The sequence below is a fragment of the Phyllostomus discolor genome, chromosome 11, assembly GCF_004126475.2.
Source record: "Phyllostomus discolor isolate MPI-MPIP mPhyDis1 chromosome 11, mPhyDis1.pri.v3, whole genome shotgun sequence".
Taxonomy (NCBI): domain Eukaryota; kingdom Metazoa; phylum Chordata; class Mammalia; order Chiroptera; family Phyllostomidae; genus Phyllostomus; species Phyllostomus discolor.
In genome coordinates, this window is record NC_040913.2 from 77758096 (window position 1) to 77772324 (window position 14229).

The following is a 14229-nucleotide window of genomic DNA, read 5'->3' on the forward strand; positions in this document are numbered from 1 at the left end:
CTTTAAAAATGGTTAAAATGATAAATATTAAATAATGTAAATTTACCTCAATTGGAAAATAAAACTTAAGTATTTATCTACCACATGACCCAGTCATGTTTATAGCAATGAAATCAGAGCCCACGACTACACAGAGACTCGTGTTCAGCTGCTCAGAGCGGCTTTCCATTGGACAGCCCAGAACTGCAAACAATCCAAACGTCCTCAGTACACAAGCAGATAAGCAACTGTGATGCATCCATAGATGTAATCTGATCTATGCAGCAATAAAAAAGGAATGAACTATGGACACATGTAACAACATGATGAAACTCGAAATAACCATGCTTTGTGATTTAAACCAGACAAAGGAGCACATATTGTATGACTGATTCTGTTTATATATAATCTTAGAAAACGTAAATTAATCCATCATTGCAAAACAGATAAGTAGTTACCTGGTGAGTGGGGTGAAGAGGTGGGGAATGTGGGAGGAATAGACTACAAAGGTATGAATAAACCTGAGGGATAATAAATATGTTCATTATCTGGATCGTCGTGATGTTTTGGTGAGTGTTTATATCCCAAAACTTAGCAAATTATACATTTTAAGTATGAAAAATTTATTGTGTGACAATTATACCTCAATAAAGGAAACTTAAAATGTTTAGGTAAAAGAAAACATGTTCAAAAGAATATTTTAAAGGAATATTCATAGCAGCTTTCTTAGTAAGAGCCCACAGCTAAAAATAGCTTAGGCATCCATCAATAAGGAAATTAAAAGAAATTGAGGTATTTTCATACAATAAAATACCACTTTAGTGTTAAAAATAAAGTACAGATACATGCAACATGGAGGATTCCCAAGACATTATGCTGAAGGAAAGATGTCTTACACAAAAGGGTTCATACCGTATGTCTCTATTACATGAAGTTCTAGAGCAAGCAAAACAAAAACAGTTTGCTTTAGGATGAAGGGTAAAAAGATAAACTGGGAAAGAACATAAAGGAACTTTCGGAGTGAGAATAACATTGTATATCTTGATAAGGGTTTGAGCTACATATTTAGATGCATTTATCAATACTTGGTAAGTACATATGTGCATATTTGTGTGTTATATACACATATATTAATAATACACATATTTGTGTGTACCTGACAACTTTATTCTTGTAAGGAGTTATGTCATAATGAGATTAGTGGGGTAAGAGATCTAGAAACTAGTCCCTGCTCAGCTATTAATTTCACTGAGTGAGTAATTTTGGGCAAATTACTTTGAACCTCAGTTTGTTCATCTGTAAGATGGAGCAAAACCAGATACTCTCCAAGTTCTCTTTCAAAACCAAAATTTTACAATTCCGTGATTACAATATTAGCATTACAGTTGAGAACTGAAAAGAATAGATTTCTTTCAGATTCAAAGGTCTCAAAATTCATAGTTCTGTAAATGCTATAGAAAGAAAGTACATATTTATATCATAGACATTTTGTTCATGTATTAAGTAGAACTTTCTCTATATAAAATTCTCTCACACATCATAGAAACCTGACCATATGATCAGAACGCATGTAAAATACTCACAATTTTACATCCTTTAGAATACGTTTTGACTGTGCTGATCCCAGAAAACAAGCTGAAATGTTGGACATTCTACAAGAAAACAAACACACATCCTGGAGCCATGTACACTTTATAAATATCAACTTCATTCTTAAGTGATAAAGTGAGAAATAATAAAGAAATATAATTCTTTAAAAAAGTACATTCCCCTCTGCAATCCTCAGTCTTTTTGTAACTTACTAATTTGTTCAACAAATTCTTTCAAGGGCCATATTAGAAGGTAAGTTGTTAAGGAGGGTTTTTTCAAAAACATTGCAAACTGAAAGATATTTAAAATTTTTCCATAACTACAATGTAGGCTTCTGTGAATACACTTTACACTGAGCTAAAGAGCAAGGATAACGGAAAGAGAACAGAATTTTAAGAAATGCAATTTAAACTGGCAGTCTGTTTGCTTTAAAAAAAATGTTTATTGGGACCACCTGGTGGTCTTGAATTACGGGGAACCTGAGAAAGGTGCTTTCCCCTAACATGTCATCTATTGCTTATAAAGATAAAGTAACACTTATATAAATGTGTTACTGGGAATTCAACTTTAAAATACATGATAGAAATCAGGTGTGTCCTTCATGGAAAAAAAGTTGACAAGGTGGCAATGAAAACATTACGTACCCCAGCTGGAGCACTTGGTCCTCCATCAGAGAAATAAGAGGAGAGATGACGATGCCAACCCCACCTACGTAAACAGGTGGGTACTGGAAGCACAAACTCTTCCCATAGCCTTGAAATAAAAAGAACATACTCACTGAAATAAAAACAAAGCCTCAGTATTTCGATTTCTTCTTATGATGCACTTGAACGAGATGATCACTTACTATCATGCTATTGCATTGGCCAAAAAGTTCGTATGGTTTTTCCCATAAAAGACACGCTTTTTTTTCATTTTCACCAATAACTTTATTGATTTGGGTATTATCAGTATGTTGGCCTTCTCCTACATGGTATAACAATGATTGTTCTCAGTTAATGTCTCAATTTCATCGTTATCAATATCAACTGGTCTACCCAACCATGGAGCATTGTCCAGCAATAAATTTCCAGTACAAAACTTTGCAAACTGCTTTCAACAAGTTTCATCAGTTACAGAACTTTCTCCATACACTGCAAAAATCTTTTCTGTGTGTTGCAGTTGCATTTTTACCTTTTTTGAATAAAGATAATATGCCAAAAATGTTGTGTATTTTCCTCCCTCTTCGATATTAAAATGGCTACACAAAAACTCACCAATTTTTTCCTTCACTTTATTAAGCATATTTTACTGATTATGCAATTACAGTTGCCCCACTCTTTTTTTCTCCCCTTTATGCCCCTCTTCCCAGTACCCTCCTTCACTCCAGCATTCCCCCCTAGTTCACGTCCATGGGTCATACACATAAGTTCTCTGGCTTCTCCATTCCCCATACTATTCTTAACCTCCCCCTGTCTATTTTGTACCTACCAATTATGCTTCTTACTCCCTGTACCTGTTCCCCCTCTCTCCCCTTTACCTCCCCACTGATAACCTCCCATGTGATCTCCATTCTATAATTCTGTTCCTGTTCTAGCTGTTTGCTTAGTTTGTTTTTCTTTTTATATTCTTAAGTTCAGTTGTGGATAGTTGTGAGTTTGTTGTCATTTTATTGCTCATAGTTTTGATCTTCTTTTTCTTAGATATGTCCTTTTAACACTTCATATAACAAGGGCTTGGTGATGATGAACTCCTTTAACTTGACCTTGTCTGGGAAGCACTTTATCTGCCCTTCCATTCTAAATGAAAGCTTTGCTGGATAGAATAATCTTGGACATAGGTTCTTGGTTTTCATGACTTTGAATACTTCTTTCCAGCCCCTTCTTACCTGTAAGGTTTCTTTTCGAGAAATCAGTTGATTGTCTTATGGGAATTCCTTTGTAGGTAAATATCTTATTTTCTCTTGCTGATAAATTTTAAGATTCTCTCCTTATCTTTAATCTTGGGTAATATAATTAGGATGTGTCTTGGCATGTTCCTCTTTGGGTCCAACTTCTTTGGAACTCTCTGAGCTTCCTGGACTCGCATGTCTATTTCCTTTTCCAGAATGGGGAAGTTTTCCTTCATTATTTTTTCAAATAAGTTTTCAATTTCTTTCTCTTCCTCTTCTCCTTCTGGTAGCCCTATGACTCGGATGTTGGAATATTTAAAGTTGTCCCAGAGGTTCCTCTACCTCTCAGTTCTTTGAATTCTTATTTCTTCATTCTGTTCTGGTTGAATGTTTAATTTCTCCCTTTTGTTCCAAATCATTGATTTGACTCCCAGTTTCTTTCCCTTCACTAATGGTTCCCTGTGGATTTTTCTTTATTTCACTTTGTATAGCCTTCACTTCCTCCTCTATTTTGTGACCATGCTCAATCATTTCTTTTTTTTTAAAGATTTTATTTATTTATTTTTAGAGAGGGAAGGGAGGGAGAAAGAGAGAAAGAGAGAGAGAGAGAAACATCAGTGTGCGGTTGCTGGGGGGCCGTGGCCTGCAACCCAGGCATGTACCCTGACGGGGAATCAAACCTGCGATACTTTGGTTCGCAGCCCGCGCTCAATCCACTGAGCTACACCAGCCAGGCTCAATCATTTCTGTGAGCATCCTGGTTACCAGTGTTTTGAACTCTGTACAAAGCACTGGACCATATTTCAGCCATACTTCTTTGTCTTGGCACACCAGTCTGGATGAATATTTCTTCTTTAACTCTTTGGTTGTCAGACTTCCATGCAGCTCAATTTTCTGGCAGTTCTGGTTGTTTTCTGGTTTTAAATTGGTTGTTTCCTTCTTTTGTTTGCCCAAGGGGAAAAGTGTATCTACCTACCCTCCCTCCATCTTGGCCAGAACCTGACAAGCCTTTTTTAAATGCATGCTGATAGGACAGCTGTCATGATACAATCTAACAAAATTATTTTGAATAAAGTTAAAGAAACTAAAAGCACTACTAGAGCCATTATAAAAAAAAAACAAACTTTATATCTTTGTAAGAGCTAATTCATGCATAAATTTAAGCATCTACTCTCAGTTCCCTCTCTTCCGTATTTTACACCATTTGTATTTGTACAGCTGTCCCTGGTACCCATAGGGCATATGTTCCAAGACCACCAATGGAGGCCTGATGCCATGGATAATACCAAACCCGATACATACAAACCTATGATAAAGTTTACTTTATAAATTAGGCACAGTAAGAGATCAACAATAAGTAATAATGAAGTAGAACTATTATAACAATATACTGTAATTAAAGTTATGTGAACACAATCTGTCTCTCAAGATATCTTATTGTTATGTACTCACTTGTTTACTTAAAGGAAGCACTTGCAGCTTCTCTCTGGCGTATCCAAAGTGCCAGCATCACTACTCTTGCACCTTGGGGCCATTATTAAGTAGAATAAGGGTGACTCGAACACAAGCTCTGTGACACTGTAACAGCAGTTCTGATAACAGAGACAGCCACTAAGTGACTAACGGGTGGGGGAGCATCTATGGCATGGATGCACGGGACAAAAGGATGGATGATGCACATCCTGGGCAGGACAGAATGGGGCTGAGAAGATTTCATCTCACTACTCAGAATGGTGAGCATTTTAAAACCTATGAATTATTTACTTCTGGAATTTTCCATGCAATAGTTCAGACCATGGTTGACAATGGGTAACTGAAACCACAGACAGTGCAACTGTGGATAAGGGGGAACTACTGTACTTGTATTTTGAGAGTTTAATGAAAGACCAGGCATTTAAAAACCTTGAAGTTTTTTTTAAAAGATTAGGTTATTTGCTTAAGTGCAACTTACCAGTTGCCATGACAACAACATTATCTCTTCGTTCCTCCAGTACAGAATGAATCACTTTCCACTGAACCCTAGAAAACGAAAACACAAAAGGCTGTTTTGTTTTACTAACAAGAAACCCAGAGGACAAATTGAAAGCCATTTTATTTTTCTACTTCCTCAAATAAAAATTCTTTTACATTCTTGAGTTTCAATATAAAAATGTACGAACCCTAGATAAAACTCTAAATTTAGGTTACATGGGTGTACACATGTGCACTTAAAATTTGCAAATGTACATACACTGAAGGTTTGACCATTTCCTAGTATGTACATTTTATACCAATAAATAAATATTTTACTATAGTTAATTATTTATATGCCAAAGTATTTACATGAAGAAGTGTAATGATGTCCAAAATTTATCTAGAGATGCCTTTTAAAAACTGGATTAAGGAATAGGTAGAGGGATGATCAATGAATGTGTGATTATGTATAGTAAAATGTTGAATATTCAGGTATTCATAGTAAAAATATTCTTTCAACTTTACTGTTTATCTCCAAGCATTTGTTTACTAAAACACTGAGGGGAAAAACAATTAGAAAGGTATGCTGATAACAACCTATTCTTCCTTATCTGAATGCTGGTTACACAGGGGACCTCATTTGGGAAAATTCACTGATCTGTACATTTATGTACACTTTGCTGGATGTAGGACAAAGTTAATTTTTTTTAAATTTTGATATCAAGAATGATATCAATGATATGAAGAAATAAATGCCTCCATGGATTAAAGTTTAAGTTCCCAGAAGAGGAAACAAAATCCAATCTAGATATCTATATTCTTATTAGTTTTATTCAAATGTATTTGTTCCTCATCTCATATTAACACTTGTAAATGTATCCACTTAGATGTAAATATATTTGAATTATATTAAAAATGGTAATATTATCACTGTTCTTCAAACAGTTGTCTTATGAATTTCTCTTATATCAGCATGCTTTGAACAATAAAATACACAGAACAGGCACACAGATACCTATTTAATGAAATACAAGTCAGCATTAAATTACAATTCATTTACTAATGTGTTTAAAGTAGTTTCTATCCAGAACTCTCTATGGTAAGAAAAACCATTTTTCTTTGCTATAAAAATAATTTACAGACATGACTTTTATGTAAATATTACTTCAAACTAACTTTGTAGTCGCAGGAAATACAATGTCACACATATAAACCATAGTGAAGTTGTGTGGTTTCTGTGAAGTGGGTGCATTATTTGCCTATTTCCCCTTGTGAAGAAAAGAATAATATGCAATTCAATTAACTGAGAATACACTCACGGCTTGAACCTGGAATGGCCGAAGTAAGACTTGAGGCAAATAATTTGCTCTGCATTCGGTCCTGGTATCGAAGGGTCTTAAAATAAAATGGGTACTTATGTTAACATAGAAGTACATGTGGTGTGAGGGAATAAAAGCTTTATTTCATTGGCTTCTTATAAAGAACAGAGTGGTAGATACCAAAGGTTACTACTATTTTCTGACTTTTAAATCCAACCACTTTGGCCCTCTCGGCACCAGTCATGACTCCGACTAAACGCTTTGGTAATGACCTAATTCTAAGGTTAGAACTTTGTTGTGGTTCATACTTTGCCAGCACTGTAAACAAACAAAAAAAAAGGTGTTTTGGTATTTGCTGAGCTTCTAAAAATTAACATGAGACCCAACCATGGTGAGTAATATACCAATGCAAATTTTATAACATACTGAACTTTCAACTAATGGTATAATCAGAATTACATTACAATCGCCAATGAAATCCATAGATAAAATCTTTCTCTTCCTTACAACTCCACCAAATCTTTCACCCAAATTCTAACAGCATAGCACAAGGAAGGTATGTTAAATTTACTCAGCTGATTTTCATTTTCTACTCAGGTTGCAGGGTTCACAAGAAAGAGCAACACAAAGAATCAACATAATTCATCTCTAAACAAATAAAAATCCATCATTATAATTCTCAGCTTTAACAATTCTATATAAAAAACTAAATTGATTTGGAGATGTCATATGTACACTTAATATAAGAAAACAAGTGGGGAAACTTTTTTTAACATCTTCATGTACTCCCCACCTACAAAATATACTTTAGATTTCCACTTTATAACACTGATGAAACTTAGCTCTAGAGAGAGTTCTACTTCATGAGAAGACCCCACAGTTTGCTACAATATTCTATTCTATTATTTCCATTTAAATAACAGGAGGTTCACTTAGTGGACTCTTTACTATAGTTAGCATATACAGTATGAAAACCAGGCTATTTTGCTATTTTAACACTGTGCCACTTATTTTAATAAGCTCCTGCAAAACAGACATTATATATCTATGCTATTTATAATAATATTTAATACCAGTAATTAATGATTCTTTACTAATGATTTTATAATTTTGACAAACAAAACAAAATTCGGGATGAAAAGTTTCACATCACCACACTCACCAAATGACACAGAACTTTCATTACTCTGCTTTTACAAATAACACAACAGTGCTTTACAATACCGAAGAACTAAGGACTTCATGACAAGTTTAGAGGACCTAATTAACTACATGCCACAAAATCCTTGACCTCCAAAATGTTTAAAAACTGAACCCTAAATTTAAAGTCAGTGGTAGGTATCAGAGGTGGATCATTTCAAACACAGTACAGTGCTTACCTTCATTATCTTCTTCCTCCTCCTCAATAGCTTCATCCTCATCTTCATCTTCGTCTTCTTTAAAAGAAACATCCAGATTTCTTTCCACTTCTGTGCATTTTGAATAAATTGGATCGACTGTGCCCCTGTTTAGGTTTTCTAAAGACTGAAAGTTTAAAAATAATTTTAAAAGCAAAATCATTGACAGCGCCGTATCTTTTTCACCAAACACAAAAAGCATATTATTAACAGAGCCTACAATTTTGTTCAAATCTGACAGATGAGCAAGCAAAACCACAAAAGGACATGTGTGCTCCAGTTTAAATATGTGCTCAAAACTGGCTGCTAAGGCACAAGGCCAAAGCTGGAATACTTTTGGCACATGCAGGGGTCATGAATAGCATATAATGAAATGTCCTGAGGGAGAGTTATCATAAATTTTGAGGTTGGATAATTTAAAACATTCTTTCTTTACCATACTTCAATGTTTTCACTTCCCAAGTGGTAGATGCAGATTTTAATGTTATTTTTGCAATGAGTTTCTCTATATCACACATCAGTCACAGTCTTTTAAAGTAAGCATACGGTTTAAATTATAAGTAAACAATAAATGTGTTTTGGGAATTGTTAAAACAACAAAAAGATTCAAATAATTTAAGAAATATTATAAATGTGAAATAAAGATTTTTGCTTTTATTTTTTTCTGACAATATCTGATTTTCCTCCTTGAATGAAGATTAGCTACTTAAAGAACCTTAGGGTATTCCAAAATTGTATCATTTGTAAAATTTTTTACTGAGAAGTGACAGAAAGAAATATTAAACCACAGTTCCTATTCTCTCTTTTTATTAAAACCTCCATTTAATAAATTTGACTTCAAATATTTTTTTAAAAAATGTATTCATTTCAGATCTGGAAAAGGAAAAAAGTTCTGTTTCTGATTATTTATTCAAGTTAACAAACATACTTCGAAAAGCATTTTGAAAATCAACTTCTCTCACATGGGTATCCAGGTCGCCTTCTAAGAGGTTCGATATATAACATGTTTGTAGAAGTCCACAAGTATACCATAAATGCACTACCTAAATAGCACTCCTCAGAGAAATGGCTAACCAATAAAGGAATGTAATTTAGCATTTATTTACTATTATTACTATTCACTAATCTTTATTAAACACTTACAGAATTCCAGGCTCTACTAAGCTCTTCAAAAGTACCACGTTAAGTAATAATTACAAAAGTACCACATTAAGTAATAATTACAATTGTTAACTGAGCATCAAAGAGGCTAGGAAATGTGCTCCGAGTCACACAGCTGATAAATGGAGAAGCTGGGGTTAGAATGCATCTGCAAATTCAGACTCCACACTCCTAATCACTACCCACTACTTTGTCTCAAAACTAAAGAATCAGGAACCTAATCTCATTTCATTAAAAAAAATCACACTGACCTAAAAAAATTAGGAATAAAAAGTATGCATAACTATGAACTTCTATATAAGAATTTTCACTTAATTTGCCTAATTAATCTAGACTTTCCATTCTTATTGCCCATCCTTGGTTCACAGGACCTGACAAAGAAACTGGAGGTTGGGTTAAGATATAGAAAATAAATAAATCATAAAGAAAATAATTTCATTTGATAACAGGGGAAAATGCAAACATTTAAACATGAGAAAATTATACACAATAAATATTAAAAAATTCATAGTATACAAAACCAAAGAAAGAAAAAAGGAAACTGAATGTAAAAAAAGGAAATTTCCAAATAAAAAACAATACACATGAATAGGAAGAAAGGGAAACCTATTTCAATAATGGAGAGCTGAATCACAACCCTCACTCCAGGAAAAGATTAGAAGATTAAAAGAAAGTAATCTAAAAGGGAACACAGAAAACATATTAGTATGTTTTCTAGTTTATAAAAATTAGTATACTACTACTAAAACATTATTCATAGACCATATAAAAATATAAAGAATGATGAATTGGAAAACAAAATCTAGGTTTACATAACTGATAGCAATCTCATTGTGTGAGACCAGTGTAGAATTAGGTAATATTTTACTTAATTAAATGACCTTTAGAAAGAACTGGAAGTAATCTTCCATTAATGTTAAACATACCTTAAGCATCTCCATTTCTAAATCTTCATCACTTTCAATTACATAAGATGTATCTTCTTCATTGTCCTTGGAGGATAAATAAAAGGATGTCAAACATTAATTTCCAGTATAATTGACTCCATACCCTCTTTTCTACAAAATAAATAGATAAATGTATAACACATATTTTTGTTTATATGATAATAAGATAGAAAAAAGGGAAAGAGGGTGGTAGGGAGAAAGAAAAAAGGAGTAGTGAACATAAAGAAACAAAGACACAAATAAAAAGAGAAAGAAAAATATACAACTGGAAAAACGAAGAAGATAAACAGACTCGAAATAAAGCCCACGCTCTAAATGAGAATACAAAGTGCCAAGTTCAACTATCATTAAACAATGCCAATCTGTGCTTCCCAAACTTTTTGAGTACAAGAATCTCTTTACGCACTTGAAAAATTCTCTACAAAGCCAGGAATGATAGCTGTTCTTATCTACCCACTTATTTTTTAAAAGTTCAAAAAGTACTATGATTATTAAAATATCTTTAAATAAATCAATATTTTACGATAGCATCTACATATATTTGAAAAAGAGTATCAGTAAGGTATTTATTTAACTATCACTGACACTTAGGTATAAGGAACCTTTACAAAAATTTGGCAGTCCCCCGGAAGCATGTGCCCGAGAAATACAGAAGAAATACAGTCCCACGGGAAACTGCACTGAGAAATACAGAAGAAAGACTGCCCAAAATGTCTACTCTTTAAATTGTAAGTAGGAGAAAAAAATTGACTCCATACCCTCTTTAATTAACCTGAAAATATTAAGCTTTAAAAGACAAGTTTAAAATTAGATTTATACAAGGAGAAAAAATCTTTTACTTTTTAAATGGGATCTTTCATGGACAAAGAAAAAATGCTAATAATTACTAAACCATATAAATGGTAATAATTAGGGTAAACATCAGTCAGATCATGAAACCCTGATCATAATCCTGTGTCATCATATGAAACATCATTTAAAGTGTACACATGATAAGAGATTTCCAAGAAATTAAAGGGTAGAAAATTTTACCCTTTGAGACAGTATGGGTAGACCTGGAGAACATTAAGCTAAGTGAAATAAGCCAGCCAGAGAAAGACAAATACCACATGATTTCATTCATATGTGGAACCTAATGAACAAACTGAACTAACAGGCAAAACAGACTCATAGCTGGGGAGCAGGATGACAGCCGGGGGTGAGGGGGTTGGAGGGGGTGGAGGGGTGGAACAAAAAAGAAGAAAACAAGAGACAGAACGCATGAAAACCAATGTGGTGATGGAAGGGTGGGGGTGCCGGGAGGGTGGGTGTAGATGGAAGAGGGTATAGCAGGGATAAATGGTAATGGAAAAAATACAATAAAAATAAACTAATTAAATAAAATTAATTATAGGTCACACAGATGTTAGCAAAAGATATTTCCTAAAAAGGGAATCTGTTTTACAAACCATTGGTATGAGAATTATTTGAAAACAATTTTAAAATAAAATGTATTCACATATTGATAGAAGTGATCGCTAATTATTGGCCAAAATACAGAGAATTAAGTACTGAGACTTTGCCATTAGAAAACTGAGGGGGACATAACCTTATTAAACTACTTTTAAATCTAATTTCTAAAAGCTTAGAACAGGTTTGTAAAGAAAAATGCATAAAATTTTACTGAATGTGCACATCATAGATAATTTTTTAAACTAAGGAAAAGTGAATGAGATAAAACTACAAGGCTGTATAACATCTCTTTTTATGATCTGTCTTTACAATAAAAGAAATATAATGATTCCTCTAATACAACTTCGTTATTTCAAAAAATACACTTAACTTAGCCAGGAGAAAAACAAAATCTCACAAATTAAACCCATCTAATCAGAACATAATAATTAGAAATCTAAACATGAAGTTGAGAGAAAATATAGAATGTTTAATAATAATCTATCAAGAAAAAAACATAGATTACCGGCTCTCCCAATGACAGCAAGGTTAGTGTCGAGCCAAAGCAATAATTTATCATAAACTCTCTCACTATAACAAGTAAAGAATATCTGTATGAGGAAATCAAACTATTCCCCAAAGTAAAGTTTGGAAGAGTAAATACTAGTAGATATGTAGGAAATCCAAAAAAGAAAGTAAAAATATTTATTAGATAAAAGGCAGGAGTAATGCAAAAATAGCAAATTACAATAAATATGTGTTGACACTATAAAATGTATCCACGTGAAACTATAAGATGCTGCTTATTATAGTAAATTGGGAGTGGCAAAATATGGCTCACAAGCCAAACCCAGCCCACTTTTTGTTTCTATAAAGTTTTACTGATACACAGACAAGCTGATTTGTTTATGCTTGTCTATACCTGCTTTCACACTAAATTGGCAGAATTTAGTAGTTAACAACAGAGACTGTGTGGTCTACAAAGCCTACAATTTTTACTATGTGCCCCTTACATAAAAAACCAGCCAACCCCTACAGCTGAATGAAAACTGTTTTCCCTTTACTTGGTACCTCAGAGTTGCAGGTAACATCACTAAGATGTTTTTCTTGAGCCTGCCGTTCCAAAACTTGGAGTTCATATTCTGTAATATCTAACGACATCAAACACATTCCTTCTGCATTCTCTTTCAACATATTGTCTTCCGGTCCATCTTCAAAGCCGTCTTCTTGTTTCACTTCATTTGCAAGCATATTTTCTCCATCGTGCATAAATAAATTATCAAATGCTGGGTCCCATATCTCCTCTTTAACTTCAGGAAAAGCTTGATTTTCTGTAATTTGTTTTTGTTGCACTCCACCAGCGGCTGGGTCTTCCAAAGGCAGCGAGTTAAAATCACTGCTGGGCCTCAGGTCAGTCTCAGCAGAACCGAGTATTGCCTTCCTCAGTGAATGCAGATTTTCTGAAATACCTTTCAATAGTACAGAAACCCTAAAAAAGATTAAGAGAAGTTCATTTAACTTTAACTACATCAACTATAGAGATAATATGTTAATGCTTTTGAATGGGTAGAAACTTTCTAAACTGACTTTACTTCAAGGACACATTGTTTTGTTTTATTTTTCACTTACACACTAGATTAAATTTGTTCCTCATCCCCTAGTGCCCACTATATGCTTACAGCTGGTAGACTACTCCCTAATAGAGCAATGCATCTCTGCACTCAACAGTTGACTTGTATGCTTATTAAGTGCAGCAGTATTTGGTCCCATAGTAAATGTTCACGCCAGCCATACTTTTTATGCTACTTAATTTAATTAAATGTAAATCAAATCAATGATACATAACCACTAAAAAAAACCACTATTTCACTGAATTTTAAGTTGAACATGTGATATGGAAAGACTTAACAAATTTCCTCTTAAAAAAAAAGTTCTGTCTGATTACAGTTCAAATCACTATAACAGTTTGGAGGAATAATCTTAGAACTCTGTATTAAGTTTGCTTCAAATGTCTTAAGTTTTCATCCATTTTAAAGAAACTGAAACGGGAAGTTGTAGATGATATGTATGGGTATGTTTAAACAAGAAACATTCTGCAAAACTCCACACATCAGGCCTATATTTAATGAAAAAGTCGTGATGTATATCAAAAGATTATAAACACATATACCTTAATATGTGTTTAAATACCTTAAATTAAAAGAAAATTTTTATGATCTGAAATGAACTGAATTTCTTAACTTCTTAAATATAGTTGCTAATATAACATTTTAATTAAGTGACTTTAAATAGCTATATTAAAACCAAACCTGGTTAACTAAATAGGAAAACCACAGCTAGACTGGAAATTGAGGCACACTATCTTATCTATTGGTTATAGGGCTTATTACAGCAAATTTTAGTTACTTCATAAAAATAGAAATTAAAAGGAGAAAAAGGAGTATGTTGAGAAAAGACATATTTTACTGTTTAATGCTTTTGCTTAGCTCTTCCAATTTTTCTGTATTAAGATCAATCCTTAATAAAATCTGACATGACATAATTTTATTAAATCCATTGAGGTGACACTGGTTCGTAAGATT

General features: G+C 33.3%; 1 protein-coding gene across 11 annotated transcripts in view; it reads right to left on the reverse strand.

The window, feature by feature from the left end:
• Window positions 1-14229, reverse strand: part of WRN (WRN RecQ like helicase) — a 126872-nt gene that overhangs the window by 65786 nt on the left and 46857 nt on the right. For all 11 annotated transcript variants that reach the window (XM_028526900.2, XM_028526899.2, XM_036011642.1 and 8 more), the window contains 7 exons: window positions 12719-13136; window positions 10196-10261; window positions 8091-8235; window positions 6712-6787; window positions 5391-5458; window positions 2214-2322; window positions 1563-1631 (listed from right to left, as the gene is read on the reverse strand). In XM_028526900.2, coding sequence (XP_028382701.1) covers window positions 1563-1631; window positions 2214-2322; window positions 5391-5458; window positions 6712-6787; window positions 8091-8235; window positions 10196-10261; window positions 12719-13136 — 951 coding nt within the window. The remainder of the gene's footprint in view (window positions 1-1562; window positions 1632-2213; window positions 2323-5390; window positions 5459-6711; window positions 6788-8090; window positions 8236-10195; window positions 10262-12718; window positions 13137-14229) is intronic.